The sequence below is a fragment of the Seriola dumerili genome, unplaced genomic scaffold (genome assembly GCF_002260705.1).
Source record: "Seriola dumerili isolate Sdu_G_001 unplaced genomic scaffold, Sdu_1.0 BDQW01000242.1, whole genome shotgun sequence".
In the NCBI taxonomy this organism is placed as follows: domain Eukaryota; kingdom Metazoa; phylum Chordata; class Actinopteri; order Carangiformes; family Carangidae; genus Seriola; species Seriola dumerili.
In genome coordinates this window covers 917,464-938,032 of record NW_019174497.1, presented here as the reverse complement: position 1 = coordinate 938,032, position 20,569 = coordinate 917,464, and the positions used below count along the sequence as shown (strand labels likewise).

The window sequence follows — 20,569 nt, the reverse complement described above, 5'->3', positions numbered from 1 at the left end:
GTTAAAATGAGTAAACGAGGGTTTACTTAGGCTGTCAGTTACATCCAAACCAGGAGCAGTGAGCCAAAACAAAATCTTGCTGTCAGAATATTTAGTTCTCAGTCTGGAGTATTTGCTGACTCACAGTAAAGTGTTGATAATGAGTTCTTGGTGTTCAGGTGTTTCTTGTGCATCATGGATATCTGCAAATGCTTTCAGGTCTAAAGTCGCAGCTCTTACCACACTGTAATTTTTAACTTGTGACACCCTGCACGAGAGATACTGGCAGCTCCCCATTACAGCACTAGATAAGGTGCTGGTTCATTCAAAGCTTAGTCACTCTGCTCCGTTCTTTCTCCGGGCTTTAGATTCCTGTGTATTTTTGTTTTTATACTTTTTTATTTTATATCACATTAAGGAGATATGCTGTGCATAGATTATAAATGTTTTTTTTATTTATATATTGCTTTAATTAATTTGAATAAATCTTATAATTTTATTACAAATTAAGAGGGAATAATTCATTTGTCATAAGAGCTGAGCCTTGCCAGCAAACTCTGTTGTTGTGATGCATGATCTGAAAATGTAGTCTTAGTAATGTCTAATGGTTCAAGTAAAATCCTGTTTACTATAATTTAATATGAAACCAAAGCTCGTTTTGTGCAGAGCTTTTATTTATTTATTTTTTATTAATTAACTATTTGAAGATCACCTTTCAGTTTTTAATTTAAAGGACAGCAGCAATAGTTACAGATCTGAAAGTGGGTCAAAATCATCGACGGAAACAAAACAAGTGGTGTATACTCTGTAAATCAATTATCCCAAATCCCACGCTGCTTCAGTTATTTTATAACTAGTTTGTAAACAGCAGCCCCTCTAAGAGTGTGCGCTCCTCCTCTGCAGGTTTTCGCCCCGACCTTCTTCAGTGGTAAAAACCTTTGACTTGACTCCAAACGCTGGAGGTTCCTCACTGATAAACATGTTAGTCTGGGTAGTCTTTGCAGTTGCAATTTTTTTGCTAGGACTTTTCTTCTTTCTTGCTAGGACTTTTCCTTACTTTATCCAGGATGTCAAATACGTGCTCGCTAAATTGAAAGCGCGGCGCTGCATGTTAAAGTACATGCAGACCAACTTCACCATCCTGGAGCGGTTTCTAGAGGCGGCGAGGACGCAGCCGGACAAGCCGTTCATTCACTTTAAAGATGAAACTTTCACCTACCAGGACGCCGATGCCCTCAGCAACAAAGCCGCAAGAGTCTTCCTGCAGAGCGGGCTCGTTAAACAAGGCGACACGGTGGCGATGTTAGTCGGAAACGAGCCGATGTTCGTGTGGCTCTGGCTGGGCCTGGTGAAGATCGGATGTTCCGCTGCTTTTCTCAACTACAACATCAGATCCAAGTCCCTGTTACACTGCTTCAACTGCAGCGGGGCCAACACGCTGGTCGCAGCTGCAGGTAAGAGCTGCATTTATGTCTGTGGCGGGAAAACTGTTTACACCACACTGTGAAAAGACTTGGAAGTAGAAGTCCTGCACTGAGGTGTTTCATGTAGAAGAATAAACGTATTATCACCAAATGATTCATTTAAGGTGGTTTATCAACTTAATCTATAAGAATACATTTTATTTTATCAGCCCAACGTGTATGTATTTTTTATGAAAAGTCTTATTTCTTAAATATTAAAAAGTGCAATAGTATAAAGTGACATGAAAAATAGAAACACTCACATGAACTACCAATACCTCAAAATTGTTCTGTGCATATCAAGTACAGTACATAATGTCCTCAGTTCCCTTCCACCACTGGGTGTCTCTCTTTCTGCTCAAAGCAACATGTTGAGATTTAACATCATGGTCTGGAACTTTCTTTTTTTCGTTGCTGGACATCAGGGTTGGGTTCATGTTTCACAACATGTAACTTCAGTTCCCTTTGCACTAATATTATCACATGTCGGTATCATCAGATGAAGAGCTGATTTTGTTATCATTTGCAATGCGCAGGATAAGTGTGCCACATAACACTTCAAGAAACAACTGCTGAAAGTTGTTATTGTGTTGAAGTCAGTCTGACTGAAAGCAGAAGGAGAGAAGAATACAGGACAGGCCAGAGCATTAGAGAGGAGGTCTCCTACCTGCTACATGTTGACAACACAGATGAGCAGTGGTAGAAAGTAACTACATGGATTTACTCAATCGCTGTACTTGTCGTGTTTCCTTTTTATGCTACTTGATACTTCTACTTCACTACGTGTATTTGAAAGCTTTAGTCGTCTGTTACTTTGCACATTAAGATGTTAGATACAAAACATGTTTGACCAGCTATCGTTTTAAAGATTAAACCTCTGGTTTCCAGATATTTTGACTTGTGACAAAAAGCAGTGTGTACTTGTGGCTCCTTGACGCGTTTCGGATTCTGTATCTAAATCATACGTTTCTGCTGAAGATAACGATGAAGACATTTTTTATTAGATATTTCTTAATCTTCTTAAGTCTGTCATCGGCAGTGAACACGTTCATTTGGTTTTATTTGCAGAGTTACAGGATGCTGTGGAGGAGGTCCTGCCCAGTCTGTTGGAGCAGCAGGTCAGTGTTTACATCCTGGCTGACGGATGCAAAGCTGCAGGTGTGGAGAGCTTCAGAGAGAAAATGAGCCAGGCCTCCTCTGAGCCTCTATCCAAGGATTTAAGGTCACATTTAACCTTGCAGAGTCCGGCAGCCTACATATACACATCTGGGACAACAGGTGAGCTACTGCAGGTGCTAATGTGCAGGATGCAACAGTAAAAGGAAGCTGTACCTACACACACACACACACACACACCTTCTGGCTCCTCTTCACCAGGTCTCCCTAAAGCAGCAGTGATCACTCATGCCAGACTGTGGGGCATGTCTTCGATTCAGTTCTTAACAGGAGTGAACTCTAGAGATGTGATTTACATCAGCCTCCCTCTGTATCACAGCACCGGCTTCATTGGTGTCACCGGAGCCATTGAAAGAGGTACGCATACTTTTTGGTAATATTATATACTGATAATGAATCTCATCTACTGCAACTGTGTTGGTTTTTTTTTCTTTTTTTAAACCAAGAAATAAGCCACATCAGCCTGTGCAGAAAATATTTTCTCCGTAGAGTGAATTCATCATTGGTTTTGTTTTTTTCATGGTATTTGTTGACGAAGACAGAAACACTGATTATCACCAACCTTGTTCTTTATGGTTGTTTGTCCTCTTGTTGCTGTGTGTAGGTATCACCGTGGCTTTGAGGAGTAAATTTTCTGTCTCTCAGTTCTGGGACGACTGCAGAAAATATGACGCCACTGTCATACAGTATATAGGTGAAACTATGCGTTACCTCTGCAACACACCAAAGGTATGTCGGTGTGCTGTATGTCGCAGCACTAACATCAACGGGTCTGACACATTAAAGGTCACCAGAAATAATAAGAAACCTTTTCTTACTTACTGTTTTCTTTCCCGACAGAAACTCAGTGATCGAAGCCACAAAGTAAGACTTGCAATAGGCAACGGGATTAGAGCAGATGTGTGGAGGGACTTCATAAGCAGGTTTGGAAACGTTGAGATCAGAGAGCTTTATGGAGCAACGGAGGGGAATTTTGCTCTGCTGAATTACAGCGGCAAGATCGGAGCTATTGGGCGAGACACCTTCCTCAACAAGGTAAAAGTCCAGGTTTCATTCTGCATTATGAAGTGAAAGGTGTCAATCAATAAGTAATAATCAATGTGTTTTGTTTATTGTCTTGCAGAGATTTTTTCCTCATGCTGTGATCAAATACAACGTAGAAAAAGGAGAGCCTGTGAGGGATTCATCTGGTTTCTGCATTGAGGCCGACAAAGGTGTGTTAGTGCCAGTGCTGTAGACACAGAAGTCTATTTTATGTATTTTTCATGGAATATGGTTACACTTTATATTTTATAATTTCAAGTTACACATAGTTACCTGAACCTGTAGTTTTAAAATCAGTGTCCCTACATTTGACAGTTTTGAGGCAAAGAAGATTTAAGAAATACATGAATAAATAGATTAAATATAACAGTTACTGGAATGTATCCCTGGTGGCATAAAGATAGAGACTATTATTACATCATGTATAGAAACTCAGGGACATACAACTGGTTTTAATGAATGAAGAATTGTATAAAAAAAAGGAGAAATATTCAAATAAATTTAACAGAATCTCTTGGTCTTAAAATGATGTTTGGGAGGAAGAGCTGCTTTGACTTGTGACGGTAGTGTTTGTAAAATTCTTGCTATCACCCAAGTACCTTTCAGCATGGTGGGTTCTGTACATGATTAAAAACACTTAATCCATTTTATACCTTCCTTAATTAGGCTAGGTTCCTGTGCTCTACACTGCCACTTAACAATTGTAAAGGAAGTGAATGTTTACAAGACTTAAAAACACTTTTCATGCCTCTGCTTTAAGTGTCTGTCGTACATGACTCCATCAAAGATCTGATTTCTTTTACGCTAGAAAACAGTGTAACCTCATACACACACATACAGGATAACATTACATTTAATGACACTTTAAGATGACTGCCCTCAGGTGAGCCTGGACTCCTGGTGTCTGAAATATCAGCGAGGGCTCCGTTCTCTGGTTATGTGAGAGACCTGCAGCAGACGGAGAAGAAGAAGCTGCATAATGTCTTCAAGAAAGGAGACGTGTACTTGAACACCGGCGACCTGATGCGCATCGATGAGGATCATTTCATCTACTTTCAGGATCGAGTTGGAGACACGTTCAGGTGAGTTCATCTTTTGTTTCAGGCGAATGCAGCAGAAACGTCTGAGCGCTCGCCGGCTTTAAGGTTTTTAAAAAAAAATTTATTGTCAACAGATGGAAAGGAGAAAACGTGGCCACCACTGAGGTCGCAGACGTCATCTCGCTGGCTGGCTGCGTCAAAGAAGCCACCGTGTATGGAGTTAAAGTTCCAGGTAATTCATCTGCAATAATAATAATCTGTTAAATTTTAGAAAACAATGACAAATCGTCCATCACAAGATCATAAAAGCCAGTTCGCTGTCTTCAAAATCGATTTTTTTTTAATGCAAGAAATTTAAAAAATTCCAGCGACAAGGGATTGTTTGGTATTTTTTGTGAATGACTTTAACAAAACTATCAATTCTCTGTAAATCAGCGAATTGATGAATTGTTTTTACTCTAACATACATGTTCCTTCAGAAATATGAAACTTTAAACAGATTAATAAAAGCTCACATCATATTTACCTGAATGGATTTTCAGCAGAAGCTTGATTATCGTTATCCCTCTGATGCCCTGAGCAAGTCAACAAGCCCAAAGTGAACACCTTGTTGACAGTGTAGTTCAGTCACGATAATGTCACATAATTATTTTAGAACTGAAATGAATAAGTAGTTTGTTCATTCGAGGGTTCAGCCTGAATTTAATAACAGACCAACAAGACTTGTCCTATTTCACAATGTTCAGCCGTCTAATGCCTGAATTTACACAACCAGTTTAAGCTTTACAGCCGCAGTATCCTGTGAGTTAGTTGTTCAATAGTAGTCAGATGTTCTTTGTCATCTTGTAAAGTCGGTAAATATCTTATGACCACATCAGATTTACCATGTATTTGCCCCCAGGTGGTTGATCAGTTGAACTTAACTCCTAAGAATCACTACAGGGTGGAAACACAGAGTGAAGTTAAGCAAGAACGTCACCGTTTGCAACATTCACCTAGAACAAGGGCAAACAAGACTCATCGTTTGCCAGTCCACCCATGTGTCGAGCAGCAAGTAAAGAGGCACTGCTCCTACTATAAGCTCAGGCATCGTGGACCTTGTCTCAGTTTCCCGGTGGCGCCTATATTTACACTTTGTTGGTCAGTTGAAGTCAGTGTCCTGGTCATAAACTTTGACTTCATAAGCAGACAAGGACCAACTGAATGCATCATTAGTGTGAGACTCTGTGAGACCAGACTGATGAGTGGTAGCAAGTTCATCCTGGCTTTAAAGTCGTCTCAGGGTCCGATCTTCACGCGCTCTCAGAGGATCCCACCCTTGAACTCGGACGCAGGTTATGTAAAGTGGTAATCAATCAGAGACGGCAAAGGAACGACATGCAGCACAGAGGGCTAAGTTCAAAACACAGCGCGATAACTAAACACACCCGACACCCGTCACATATTTTCTGTGAAGAAATGTAAATTGCAACACGTTATGGCAGCTCAGTTCACAGTCAACCTGAACTGAAAGAACAATGAAAGCAAACACTCAACTTCATTTTGACTGCCACAACGGTTGATCTAAACAGAAGCAGCCAACGGTGTCCATCATGTCCAGTCAGGCTGAGCGCCAACACTGATGCTGATGTCCGACCACCAGCTTAACTTCCATAAACCTGGATTGCTCGTGGATGAAAGAAAAGATGATCAAAATTTGTTTAAGAGAGTCTGAGATCTCCTGACACTCTGAAGGTGTCAATATGCTTCAGACAAAGCGTTTTGAAACAGCACCTGAAAGGCCCCGCCCCCACACTGTTCACATATCAGAACTGTGAAACAGTCAATCAGCGATCAGCCGCGTGTGTGGAGCTGAGAAAACAAGATTTGACCTTTTTTTTTTTTTTCCATTCCTCACACAAACCACAAATGCCTTTTAAGGAGAGGCTCCTGCTGAAACGTGTGCTGTTGTCACAACTTCTCGTCTTCATGTTCCTTGCTTTTCCAAAAACACTGGGTCCTGCATTTCCCATAATGTAACTGGTCTTTTATTAGACCCTCCCTGCTCTGTTTAATGTCCACATCTTTCAACCCCCACACCCCTAGTTTGACATCATCAGGGTTATTTTGTCCTCCAGTTTCATCACTGGCTACATATCACCACTATTGACTGGTAGTAAACTCATATTAATGTGTAAAATTAGTAAACTGCCCTTTTATGAACAATAACGACAAGGTTACTGGTTATCATTATGTCACTGAATGCACCATTGTTTATGTACTTTAAATGATGTATGCTTTCCATCAGTAAACTAGTGCCTGTGGCTTTGACTCTTCTCTGCAGGTCAGGAGGGCAGGGCTGGGATGGCTGCCGTTACTTTAAGAGACGGACTGAAATTTGACTCCGTGGATGTTTTTAAACATGTTGAAAATTTCCTGCCAGCCTATGCACGACCCCGTTTTATGAGGATTCAGGTACCTTTACTCCAGTCATCTTTTTACAGTGTTCACCCGTGGTGTTGGCATTACTTCTTTTTTTCTTCTTTTTTTTTTTTTCACCCAAATAATTCACTGCACTGTGACTGTTACAGAGCTCTTTGGACGTAACGGGCACGTTCAAGCATTTGAAGGTGAAGCTGGTGGAGGAGGGCTTCAACCCAAATCTAATAACGGACCCAGTCTACTTTCTGGATGAAAAAAAAAAGAATTACATCCCACTTATGATGGACATATTCAATGGAGTTAATTTAGGGGAAATTAAAATTTAAAGAGATTTTCACGCCCCCTCTTTTTAAAAGAAAAATCCACCTGTTTGCACTGTAACACGTCACCCACCCCACCTGAGATGTTCAATGCATCTGAAGTGTTGTGATTTATCTTCACCACTTTACGTCTGTACTTCCACTTCAGCAGTAACTGAAATGCAAATGATTTAATTCTCCTCCAGAGATCGTGTTTGATCGTGTTGCACTGAGCCGTGAGATTGACACATTTACTCCACACAAATTCTGCGAAACTGTAGCTTCAACCGGGGCAAGAAAGCTAATTTTTCCAGTTGAGAAAACTGAGCGCTGTGAGCGTCTCGTTCAAACGGTTTGTTTCTCGTTGCAATGCATTCTGGTCTGTTGAGGATTTTGTCAGTGTATGCAATGCTGTCCTCTTTCTATGATTGTTGCGTGTGTTGTCACGTCCCTCCCTCTTTTTAAGGCTGAATGATTAGAGTGATATAATATCTGCAGGTTTTGGTGTGTTTGATATGTTCTGCTGTCTTTAACACACACTCGTTTACATTCTGCTTATTTTTTGTAAATATTTGAGTCTGTTAATTTCAAATAAAATATCCTTTGGCGCATTAACCTTGGCCCTAACTTTGGTTTGTAACAATCAGCAAACTACGCGAAAGTAGACGGAAGATTTCTGATGCGACAGTTTTCATATGTAACACTGACTTTGTAACACATTGGATTTAATGAAAGTATTCCACTTAAAATAATAATTGTAGTCAGTATTGTTGAGTGTCTCCTGTCGATCATCCACTTGGCTAATGCAGTTTTTTTGTGTCGTCATGACTTTGACCTGGCTGGCAGTGTGGACTTAGGGATGCAGCAATAGTCGACATTACAACAGGTCCTGGATGGATTGCCAATCATTTTTGTACAGACATGCATGTGTCAAAAACTTTACATTAATGAAATATTTCATCATTTATCACAACCATATTACAGTTTTCATTATTAATTAATCATCGATCAACAAAAAGGTGTGTAATGTTATTGGAGTTTACACTCTGTTGGATATAGCAGATCGATTAAATGACCCACATTGTGTAGATTTAACATTTAATTGATTTATTGGGAATACGGTGATTTATTAATAATGAAAATGATCATTGTCTGCTACCCTGCTCCACACAACAAGAGACCCTTACCATTTAACAGGAGGCTTAATTACTGCATTTACTGCACAGTTAGATCAATAACATCCCTGGCAGTCTCACAAAAACTGATTATGAGCTTCACTAAAAGTGTCTGCAGGGAGACAGCAGTGTAGGATGTTTGTGTTATTTCTGACCTCTCTGTCTGTCTGTCTCTCTCTCTCTGTGTGTGTGTGTGTGTGTGTGTGTGTGTGTGTGTGTGTGCGCACGCTCCTCCCCATAAATCAGCAGACAAATACAGTTCGGTTTACGGAGTACACGCCCACCACTGGCTCAGATTGCGGATTTCTAATGAGAGTTGCCATTTGCAGAGTTCCCGTGCTGCTTTGTGACTCTTGCTATAAATGTATTTCAGTCTTCTTGCTCCTGCTGACACGTAAATCCTTGTTTAAAAAAAGAATCACAGAGGAAATGAGCCGCAGTTATCCGTCACAACCTGGTGGTGTCGCAGGAGCAAATCAGTTTGAAATGCAGAGCTTCTCTCTGCATGTTTTATTGAATTTCTTTTCTCTCTGACGAAGATGCTGCGCAGAGGAAGCATTTTAAGAGAAGAAGAGGTGGACGATAGCGCAGGACAGTGAGATAAACATGAAGATGAACGAGAGTGAAATCAGTCCAGAGTGGACGTGGAAACACCAGATCTGGCAACTAGTAAACATTCCGGAATGAAGGAGGGGTCAGCTGCGGGCCGGAGCCGAGCGCCGCCCCGGACAGGCACAGGGTGAACTTTGTCACAAATTTCAGTGAGCTGCCACTGCTCCGCACCTCCTCCGTCTTTCTCTGACAGATGCGTCCAGCGTAGTGCGCTCTGCAAGATGTACATCTGGTTCACCGTGTTAGCCGGACTGGCTATTCTGTCCTTTTCATTCCTCAAAACATTTTTCCCGTACTTTGGCGAGGACTGCGCGTACATCCGCAGGAGCATCAAACTTGGCGTCAGGCTTTTAAAATACAAGAAAATCAAACCCTTCTACAGCATCTTGGACTGCTTCTTGGATGCAGCGCAGAGGCATCCCGCTAAGATCTTTCTGCACTTTGAAGGTCGTGAATATTCATATGGCGACGTGGATAAACAGAGCAACAAGGTGGCCAGAGCTCTGCAGGCTGAAGCCCGGCTCAAGGAGGGGGACTCGGTCGCCTTGTTTCTGGCCAACGAGCCCAATTTCGTTTGGACCTGGCTCGGTTTGGCCAAGCTGGGCTGTCCGGTCGCTCTGCTAAACTTTAACATTAGATCCAAGTCTCTGCTGCACTGTTTCTCCTGCTGCGGGGCCAAAGTGATCATCATCTGTCCAGGTAAGACAGTAAGATGTTTATCAGTCTGTCAGGGGCGCAGAGAAGGACCCTGTGCCCCCCCCCCCACCCCCCCAAGTGCAGTGCAGAGTTCAAAGTACGAGCATGACCTGCTGGTGCTTTCCGTCCAGTTTGTGCAACTTCCAGTGGTGGAAAGCACGTTGACACCAGCAGTTACTATGCTTTACTATATTTGCTACTTAAGTGCATTTTTTTTTTACATAAACATATAATTATCTTATAAAATACAACTAGGTGTAGTTCCAAAACCTTCTGAGTCTGTAACCACTTACAAAAACCAGTGTCTTTTTGGGGCCCCTCTTCACTGTTCACATGTCTGAAAAATCTCAAGTATGAGCCGTTCCTCCCCCTTCAGATTCAAGGTCCCTTTAAAATAATTGTTCAAGCCACAAAGAGGCAAAACTCTCTAATAGCTCACAAAAAAACTTAAGATTAAAGAATATTAAAAAAAAAAAAAAAAATTTAATGTGTGCAGCAGAAGTTTGTCTCTTCTTCTTAATCATCTCATGACCCCTCAGATTTATCTTGTGACCCTTTGGAGGGAGCCGACCCCAAGGTTGGAGACCACTGGACTACCAAACTGTATAAAGTAGTTCAAACTAGCTATGACAGTAAAACACTGCTTATACAATGATGATTGTCATATAGGAGCCAGTTTTCATGAATTAGAAGTTTTCTTTTTGTTATATTAAGTTTATTCAGATGAACTGAAATACAGTTTTGCATTCAGTTGCAGATATTGATTGTCCAGACATGTAATTTACAATCAAAATATTTGATAAGATAAAAACGAGATGAATGACGTGCTGCAGCATCTTTTCTGGACCCAGTCACCATCTGTTGCATGGCACACAGCCGACTGCACATGGTGGTTTCATTATATCCAGAAACCAACCAGTCCAACTTTTCTGTAGTTGGACTGGTTGGACTTCAGCTACTCTGCCCTTTATTTATTGTTGCATACATGTATTCAGGATCATGCATGTGGTCAAACCAGCATAAACGGAGATAATGAAAGGTTTGAGACTAGATTTTTTTACTGTGCTTTAGGGGTGCATATTACCAAACTAACTGACAGTTAGTCAGTTACCCTAGATTTATAGGAGAGTGCAGCATTAGCCTGGTTGGTAATCCAGGCTTGGTTGCTGCAAATTAAACTACTCACACATAATTAAAATAGTTACTTAGCATTACTTGAGCTTGAGTTTTGCATTTTAATTTTCAGATTAGTTATTGTTGTGGCGAGAAGTGGTGGATCAACAAAGGAATAAGACAGTCGAGACACAGGTGTCAAAGCGGGGAGTCTCTCTTTATTCAATGCGGCCCACTTGCAGTCATAGACGGAGACAACAAAACCCAAACACAGAACGTGACATGTCCTTTTATATCTCAAATGGCTATGTGTGTATATGTGCATCCTGTTTTCCAAATCATTTTGGCTTCGTAGTACTACTCTTGCCTAACTGTTGACCAACTCCTGCATTCTGTTATTCCTGGCACACACCTAGGGGCTGGCAACATTCACACTTGTGCAACATTAAACACACCAGTAGTTATCACTATGTGGAGAAGATGAGTTTTGAATCCGGTGTCCTAGTCGCTTGCCGCACCAACAGGCTGAATCCCGAGGCTGTGCCGTCTGTGTTTAACTTCTCTTCTTACAAGACTGTACAGACATTCCCACCCCCTCTACCAGCAAGGATGTAGCTGTGCGCCGTAAGGAAAGGGGAACTCTGGAGCGCCGGTGCTTTAAGTTTTCCCTAACTTGTGGCACAAAGTTGTAACACTGAGTAGCTGAAGAAGGAACATTCAGAGGCATTGTCACTGTCTGAGATAACATGGTCAGAGATGACGTGGTCATTATCTGATCCATGAGTTGACTGGTCCTGTGTCTGAGCCAGAATTTCTGCGTAAGGCCATCTCCTGCTCCTATTGTGGGAGTGCCTGTCTCTACGCACTTGGTGGACGTGGCGGTTACGCTCAGCGCCCGTATGTGGCCTTTTGTCACCCCCCTTCGATCTGTTCTGAGGGTGATCTTTTGAGGTTACATGTCTGTGTGACGCTAAGGTGTTTGAGCTGCTAGGCTCAGTTGTTTTACCCCTTGCCTTGGAAGTGACCATGGTTTCCCCAAACCATTTTTGTCATCTTCTTTATTTCCTGCATGGTGGGCTTACCTTGATGCGTCATCAGTGTAACGTGAGTGCGTACACAAGGATGGAGGTTTTGCAGGAACAAAGACTTGAAGGTGGAGTTTTCCTCTAAGCCTGGTGTGTTCCTACCCTGAAAATATGCATGCCTCAAATGTTTGTAAAAGTCATTGGGATGTTCATGGCGGGAGTGTTTGATTTGAGAAGCTGCAACCAAAGATGGGAAGTCAGGTGGGTGTAACCTCTGTCTCTCAGTGGAGGTTGAGGAGCTGACTTCATTTCCAAGGACTTAGGGTCAGTTGGGAATTGATCCCATCTTCTGAGTGGAGGCGGAGTTAACCTGTCATTAAGGGAAGAGTGTGAAGCAGAAAAACCAGAATCACAAGCACTGATCGATTGTGGTGGAGCAAGGCATTCTGATTTAACCCTTAACAATTCTTCCTTGTGTGAACAGAGATCTAACTCTGCTGCATGCAGGTCTCCTAAGTAGCGCATGGCTTTCTTGTTAGCCTCCTTAACTTCCTGGAGGAGAAAAGCATTTTGAGCTCTAAGCGATTTTACCTCCTCCTCTAGGGCTGCTTGGCTCTGAAGGGCAATGCTGGTCTGCCTGTGGAAGTTCAACAGCACACATCTTAACAATGGGCCTTTGGATGCAGTCTGAGCATCACCTCTGTCACTGAGTAGCAAGTCTATTTCTTTACTGCACTCACTGGAATTTAACTTGCTGATAAATTCTAGGTAGCCAGGCTTCAGGCTCTGTGCTAGGGAAGAAATAAACTGCTCTACACAGGAGTTCTCCATTGTTGTGTCTGGGAAAGAGGGAGGTTAAACAAGTTGTTTTGCAAAACAAGAAGGCAATGTAGTTGGCCGTGGTGTTGCGCTGGAAGACACCTTGTAGTGTAGTTTGGCAGTACACTAGCCTAACTAAACAATGCAGTGGCCTACACTATGGGGGGTAGCTTCCTGTGGAGGAGGGGTAGCTACGCTAGTGGGCATAAAGATTAGGGACAGTAAAGGCAAGTTCAGGTTTACTGTCTGCTTAAGAAATGTTTCAAAAAGCAATGACTGAGATGCAAGGCAGTAACAGTCCAAGGATTATCTCTTCAAGTTGACTCAGGCTGTAATGCAAGGCAGTAACAGCTCGGTGCAGAACTTGGGTTTCACAGGGCTGGTAGCACACTGTGGCTCTATCTCAGGCTCTATTTCTTACTCAGGCTGAAATGCTTGGCAGTAACAGCCAGGTACAAGCTCTCTGTACACAGTGTCTAAGTTAAAGGGAGCAGCACTTGAATTAATAGCCAATTCTGACAGCTTTACTAGATATCATTGAACACGTGGTATTCAAATGCTTAACTGAGGTTCTTACACTTCCTATAGGATAAACTCAACTGGAATTGTTCCAAGCTAACTCTGCTATGACTCCTGTTGCTTGGAAAATCAGCTGGCCTTGTGTCGTAGCTGCTGATTCTGAAGAGAATTTGGTTTACTCTCAGTTAATCCGAAGCAGGTCGCTGCTGTTGAGGAGGAGAGCGTTTGCAGGCTGCTGTGAGTAGGCCGGCGAGGGAGCTGGTTTCTCAGGTAGCAGAGCTGACCTGGGCTGGGGCCTTGTTGCCCTTTGAAGAACCGAGAGGAGAGAGCTGGAGCTGCTCTCCAGAGCAAGCCTAGAAGAGAAGAGAGAGAGAAGAGGGCCAGAGATCTGGTTTTGTTTGGTGACACCCTTGGGGGTCACATGTCACATGCTGACCCACGCTGGCTGGCCAGTAAGGTCCGTTGGGGGAAGGGTCGTCCCCAGGTGTGAACGGTGAGGAACTGTGGAGTGTGAGTTCCTTTGTCCAGTGGAGCAAAGAAACATCTGGTCCCTTGAATGATGAGTCCCAACACAGGTCATGGTGTTCTTTTCTGGCAGAACACCATGACACTCTCCCAGGTCACTGTTCTCTTATTGGCAGTATACCTTGACGTTGTATCTATTCCTAGTTACCCAATCTCCTATTTTCCAGATGTTTCCCACCAAGCCTAAGTGTCTTAACCTGCTCAGTAGACTGCATAACCATATCTTTTGTTATTGTTCCCACACTGGCTCTTGAACTCCTATTGGCGTCCAACCGGTTGATATCAGATCATACATCTTCGGCCTTATAATTCTCCTACATTATCACTCTTATTGCTGGTAGTTATGGGTTTATGGAGGTAATGACTCTTACCGTGCTTAACAGCATTCATTAAAAAACTTATTTCACTGCTCAGTGGCTGTTCATGATCAGTTTTATCTGCACTACAGGTGAGAAGTTTGGCCAGATGCATGAGATAAAAACTGAAATGAATGCTCACTGCAGTGATTTCAGAGCAGTGTGATTTTTAAAGTTGTGAACATTTTAAAGTAGAGTCACATGAAGGCAGTACTGTATCATACAGTTTCCACAGCAAACTGTTGTCAGGAACAAAAGTTTGAATCACTTTTTGCCCCATATGTTTTCAGTCGGTTCGCTCTGCATTCAGTCCTGAAGATAGACTTTATTTTAAGGAAATATTGCACTCAGTTAGTTTCTCTGTGTTCCTGTTATAGCACTGGAATTTCACCATTGAGAAATGCATACATTTGAGCTGAAGTGCCTGCACCATGTGCTCATATCCCAGTGGGATCTGAGGTAACATGATGCAGGCCTTACATGTGTTACATGTGCAGCATTGCGCAACAGACACACTGTATGGAGCTGAATGTTTTTCTGTTATTTGCAGAGCTGCAGGACGCCGTGGAAGAGGTTTTACCGACGCTAAGAGAGCAGGGTATCAGTGTGTACCTCCTGTCAGACAGCTGCAGCGTCAAGGGCATCAATTCTTTGTCTGACAAGATCGCCCAGGCCTCAGATCAGCCCATGTCCCGGGACCTCAGGGCCAACGTCAACATCAGGAGCACTGCTCTGTATATCTACACGTCAGGCACCACAGGTACATGAAGAAAACTTCTCTGAAAATACAATGACAAAAAAGTGTTTACTGGTCAGCAGTCTTCTTCCCTGCCTTGGGAAATGGGGACCCATTCATAGAAAAACTGCTCCAAAGCCCTACTAGAGGCCAGAAACTCCACAGGGAACCTTTATAAGACATTCAGTTCTGTGGAGTGTGCTGATACTTGAGTTAGTCAGACTTTCAGATATTTTAATTTGCCCCTTTAATTGTTTGACGTTTTCACACATTCAGTATTTCTTATGCAGACGTGTTAGAGAGGAACTCAATATCCTCCCACACACTGTTTTTGCATTTAAGGCATTTGTTGAACCAGCACATCAATCTAACATTTCAGTCCCTGCAGATCTTCTTCAGAGTATGTTGTCTTTAAAGATATGTTTGGTTCTTTGATTGTTTTTTTTGCATGTGCTTCTTCTGAGTATCAGACAGGAAAAGCAGTGAGGAGCAAACCTGCAACAAATGTCCCTGAGCCAGAATTGAACACAACACAAACCAAAGTTAATGTTTATACTGAGTTAATTGATTGGTCTGGTCAACTGAGCTGTATCACAACAAGCTGTAAAGATTAACATATTATCACCTTCTGCTGGATTTGGACGTGTTATCTTATTTAGACATCCAGCAGACACGGACCACTATTAATGTTTATCTGGAGTCTTGTTTCTGGTCACCTGTACCAACTCCTGATGGAAATATCTTGCTGTTAAGCTGCTAAATGCTCCACTACATTCACCAGCTAGTCGCTAACTTTGACTGTTTGGTGCAGAGCAGGTAGCACACAGTGAGTTTATACAGCGTTTTCTTTTGGTTGCTGAAAACAGCTGCCTGCTGTGTCTGGGAAAGTTTCTACATGAGAGTGGTTAGACTGAAAGTTGCAGGCTGTAAAACCAAAACAATGAGCTTGAAAGATGAGAGATAATTTCATCTATTGTTAATATACAAATATTGATTAGTGCAGCTTTAAAGAAAACATGCCTACTACAGTCACAGGGGAGTGGGTTGATGATTATCTGTGGGTGTTTGTTTTGTAAAAACTCCTCCTTCCTGACACTAACTATCTGTATTACTCAAATGACTCAGATGACTTATTATTCTTTGACCTTGGAAGGTTTGCCCAAAGCAGCTGTTGTCACCCATGAGAGGGTGTGGGCCGCCTCCTTCATCCAGGGGTTGTGTGGAGTCACAGCAGACGACGTCTTCTACATCAATCTGCCTCTGTACCACAGCGCAGGCTTCCTCATTGGGATGTCTGGAGCCATCGAGAGAGGTAATGATCCTCTTAGTCCTGGTCCAACAAAATCATTCACACACCTGGTGTGGGCACTTAAGGATGTGATTATGTTTGCAGTAAGATGAAAGCTGTGTTAATATCATGCCAATTGCAGGTATAACCATTATTCTGAGGAAGAAGTTCTCTGCCTCTCAGTTCTGGGACGACTGCAGGAAATATAATGTGACAGTGATGCAGTACATTGGTGAAACAATGCGCTACCTCTGCAACACGCCCAAGGTAAAAGGAATCCACACCAACATTGTGGTTAAGTTACTCAAGTCTTGTTCTAATGGTGGATATTTCTGCACTGATCTCTGATGTCACTGTTTGCAGAAAGACAACGAGAAGAACCACAAAGTGAGGATCGCCATCGGCAACGGAGTTCGGACAGACGTTTGGTCGGAGTTTCTGAATCGCTTCGGTGACATTAAAGTCAGAGAGTTGTACGCTGCCACAGAGGGAAACATTGGCTTCATAAACTACACGTCCAAGATCGGTGCAGTGGGCCGAGCCAATTTTGTCCACAGGGTAGGTAGAGGAACATCTGGTGTTTTTAGTCATGGCAGCGGTGTGGCTCCAGGGATGGTCTGTCTGTCTGTCTGTCTGTCTGTCTGTCTGTCTGTCTGTCTGTCTGTCTGTCTGTCTGTCTACCAGACTGAAATGTTTCAAAAAATGTTGGCTGGATTGACACAGCTTTTTGTACAGACATTCAAGGTCCCAAGAGGTTGAATCCCCAAATCCTCTGACTTTTCCTCTATAGCGCCACCAGCAGGTTCACATTTGTGTTTTTGAGGGAAATGTCTCAACAACTACTGGACAGATTACCATGACATCTGGTACAGAGATTCATGCCCCCCTCGGGATGAACTGTAATGACACTAGTGGTCTCAGACATTTTATTGAGCACCATTAAGTCAGAGTGTTGATCTGTCCAATACTTGATTTATGACCAAATACCCGCTAAACTAATCATCAATCATCATCTATACTTTGAGTGCTAACTTAATTAGCAAATGTTAGCATGCTAACACGCTAAACTAAGAAAGTGCACATGGTAAACATTAGACCTACTAAACGTCAGCATGTTATCATGTTTTTGTGTGAATATTCTAGCTTTAGCATTTAGCTCAAAGTACAGCTGTGCCTAAATACAACCTCACGGAGATGCTAGCATGTCTGCAGACTCCAGTTAAACCAGCAAAGCTAAACTTAATTGACTGTAGAAAGTAAACTTTTCTTTCTTCTTTGTAGTTTTTCTTCCCCTACACTTTGATCAAGTTTGACATTGAGAAGGAGGAACCTGTCAGAAACTCTCAGGGTCTGTGCATCGAAGCAGCCAGAGGTGAATTAATATTACACGCCGACAAACCTGTTCAACACCTGTTTTCTTATTTCTCTCTCTTTCTTACTAGTATCTAAGTTTCCATCTTTAGTACTGAAACTGTTAGTCAATTAGTCTACTGAAATAAAACTGACATGTTGATTGGTCTCATTAAGCAAAAACACTGAACACTAACTGGTTCCAGCCCCTAAAATGTAGCAATGTGCTGCTTTCTTCTGTTTTATTTGGTAAATCTTTGTTGATTGTGCAAACCAAGTGATTTGAAGACGTCACCATGGGTCTATGGGGAAACTGTGATGGACATTTTTCATGTATGTTTTTGTCAGGTGAGACGGGACTTTTGGTGGGAAGGATAACTCGGAGGTCTCCCTTTGTTGGGTATGCTGGTAACCAGCAACAGACCGAGAAGAAGAGGCTTCGTGATGTTTTGAAAAAAGGCGACCTGTACTTCAACACGGGCGACTTGCTTCGGTTGGACCATGAGAACTTTGTGTACTTCCAGGATCGAGTTGGTGACACTTTCAGGTAAATTGTGACTTTTGTGTCGCCATTTTTCTGCATATAAGACGTCACATATACGACTTGTTAGGGCTTTCACGTGAATTTTCCCAGTCGGAATCTAATTTTTCTGATTATTCCGACACCACGTGAATGCAGCATATTTTATTCTTTACAAAAAAAGAAAAATATGTAAATGAGAATGACTAGCTACACTAGTGAGTCCAGCTTTATCAAAATGAGTTTAACCTGCTGAGACTTGATGCTGTGTAAAACTCAAAGTGGCGATTCATCTTGTTATTGTTTTCACAGTATAATAGACTGCTACAATTAAGGCATTATAGTGACAGTCAAATTTTCCATCCTTGGACGGCATGCATGTTTATTTGATGAAAAACTGTCTCTGTGCTTTTGCTACAGATGGAAAGGAGAGAACGTCGCCACATCGGAGGTTGCAGATATTCTCACAATGGCTCATTGCATTTTGGAGGCAAACGTCTATGGTGTTAAAGTTGAAGGTGACAACACCCTCATAAATAGTCTTGTAGAAATGTTTCACATCAGTTTTAGAAAGGGAAAATGAACACAAATAATTAGTAGGGTAACTATGCATTCTAATATTTTCTCTGATAAGGTCACGAGGGGCGGATCGGCATGGCAGCTGTCACTTTGAAAGAAGGAGAAGATTTTGACTGTTCAGACGCATTCAAGCAGGTCGTCAACTACCTCCCAGCTTACGCAAGACCTCGATTCATCAGGATTCAGGTAACAAAAAAATTGATTTGCCTTGCCACTTCACCTTTCACCTGCAAGCTTTCGGCACTTGTCATATGGAGCATGAAACTGATCATTATTGCTGCACTTGTTCCCAAAAGCTTCTCCTTCATCTACTGCGGCTTTGATTGTACCTCATTTGTATGTAATGAAACCTCTGTGCTCAGTTCAGTTCTAAAATGAAACTAGCTGATTACCCAAGGGCATAATCTCCTTTGGGTATGTCCCGCTCACTTTTACAGTTTCTGTTTAAAACCTTCTCATACTGTCCATCCTCCAACATTCAGATTGGAGAAGCTCCTAAATTCTCCAAAAAAAAGACGCTAGAGCCGATCATCAATCAAAGATAAAAGTAAAAGACAAGTATTTTTCTGTAGTAAATAAAATACTGTAGGAATAATATAGTATATATTTCATATAATAATATAGGAAATTGTGGGCGATTACTGAGTTAGTATGTGCCTTTCTTTTTGGTATACTAACATCATGGACAGCATGCCAATCAATCATGTCATTTTCTAGATAATATACTTTCATGTAAATTAAGAAAATAAGTTATATTACATATGTGTATATATGTGAGAACAAACCTATGCCCACGTTGACTGCAAATGAGTGAGTGAATGTAGTGAAAACGCTGAATCTATAAGGACGTTGATGACGAAACTATTTGATGTGGATCTGTGACGTCTGGCTCATATTGAATCTGCTTAAAAATGTCGGTACAGGTCGTGCATCCCTGGTGTGTTGTTCCTCTGTATGTTGCCATTTTTAAAACTTACGCTGCACTGAATCGTCTCCTTCACAAACTGTGTTTTGTAGCCCTGCCTGGAGATGACGGGGACATTCAAGATGAAGAAGGTGAAGTTGGTGGAGGAGGGATTCAACCCAGCTCACATCAAAGACCTTTTATACTTCCTGGATCCTGAGAAAAAGACTTACGTTCCCCTGACTGACACAATCTACAGAGCAATAGCTAATAGGGAAATCAAACTCTAACACAGAAACTTAAGATGAGTCATCGCTGAGCCAGAAGACAAAGTCTTAACAGCTCACTCGTGGACCTTTTTTTGTTTGTTTTTAACATGGTCAACTAATCTCAGGGGCAGACTGACATTGAAATGTCACATCATGTTTTTTTTAAATTAACATAGCTACTGTTCTTCTCTACAGTTTTGTAAATGTTTTCCATAATGTGATACACAGGTATGTCTCACTGCCACTGTTGTACTTTTAATGATTAAACTCTGATGATCGTTTCCTCTCTTCGTTTGCGATCAACCTTTTTTTCTTACTAGAACATCTAGAGCTTTTTTGCATCAGACTGAAGATACAGTAAAGAATAATTCAGGTTAACTATTCCACAGATTTACATGGTTATTAAACCTACTTATGTCACATATTGTACAATCTGTTGTGGGTTTATCAGTGGACCTTTGCACTGATGTTACACACAGCCAATCTTTGCTTTGTCAGATTGTGTGTGTGCTAATGGCTCATACTGTTAACCCACAGCTTAATCATGTAACGCAGGGGAGGAATTGTCTGGGTCTTTAGGTTACTCTGCTCTGTTCTTTATCTACAAGCTGCCTCTGTGCTCTGTAATCACTTTTTATGGACAGAGCAGCTTTGTGACTGG

The 20,569-nt window shown here is 41.9% G+C and overlaps 2 protein-coding genes across 2 annotated transcripts; both read left to right on the top strand.

Annotated features, from left to right (window-relative positions):
* Positions 1-887: 887 nt before the first annotated feature.
* Positions 888-8,027, top strand: LOC111229580 (very long-chain acyl-CoA synthetase-like). Its single transcript, XM_022755951.1, has 10 exons — positions 888-1,433; positions 2,511-2,720; positions 2,820-2,975; positions 3,223-3,347; positions 3,459-3,653; positions 3,742-3,832; positions 4,546-4,744; positions 4,837-4,934; positions 7,026-7,156; positions 7,273-8,027. Exons 1-10 carry the CDS (start codon positions 959-961, stop codon positions 7,447-7,449), a joined length of 1,857 nt encoding a protein of 618 aa, XP_022611672.1. The 5' UTR covers positions 888-958; the 3' UTR covers positions 7,450-8,027.
* Positions 8,028-9,430: 1,403 nt separating this feature from the next.
* On the top strand, positions 9,431-20,199 carry LOC111229579 (very long-chain acyl-CoA synthetase-like). The gene is made up of 10 exons (XM_022755950.1): positions 9,431-9,908; positions 14,813-15,022; positions 16,152-16,310; positions 16,429-16,553; positions 16,650-16,844; positions 17,568-17,658; positions 17,985-18,183; positions 18,577-18,674; positions 18,791-18,921; positions 19,753-20,199. Exons 1-10 carry the CDS (start codon positions 9,431-9,433, stop codon positions 19,927-19,929), a joined length of 1,863 nt encoding a protein of 620 aa, XP_022611671.1. The 3' UTR covers positions 19,930-20,199.
* Positions 20,200-20,569: the final 370 nt, after the last annotated feature.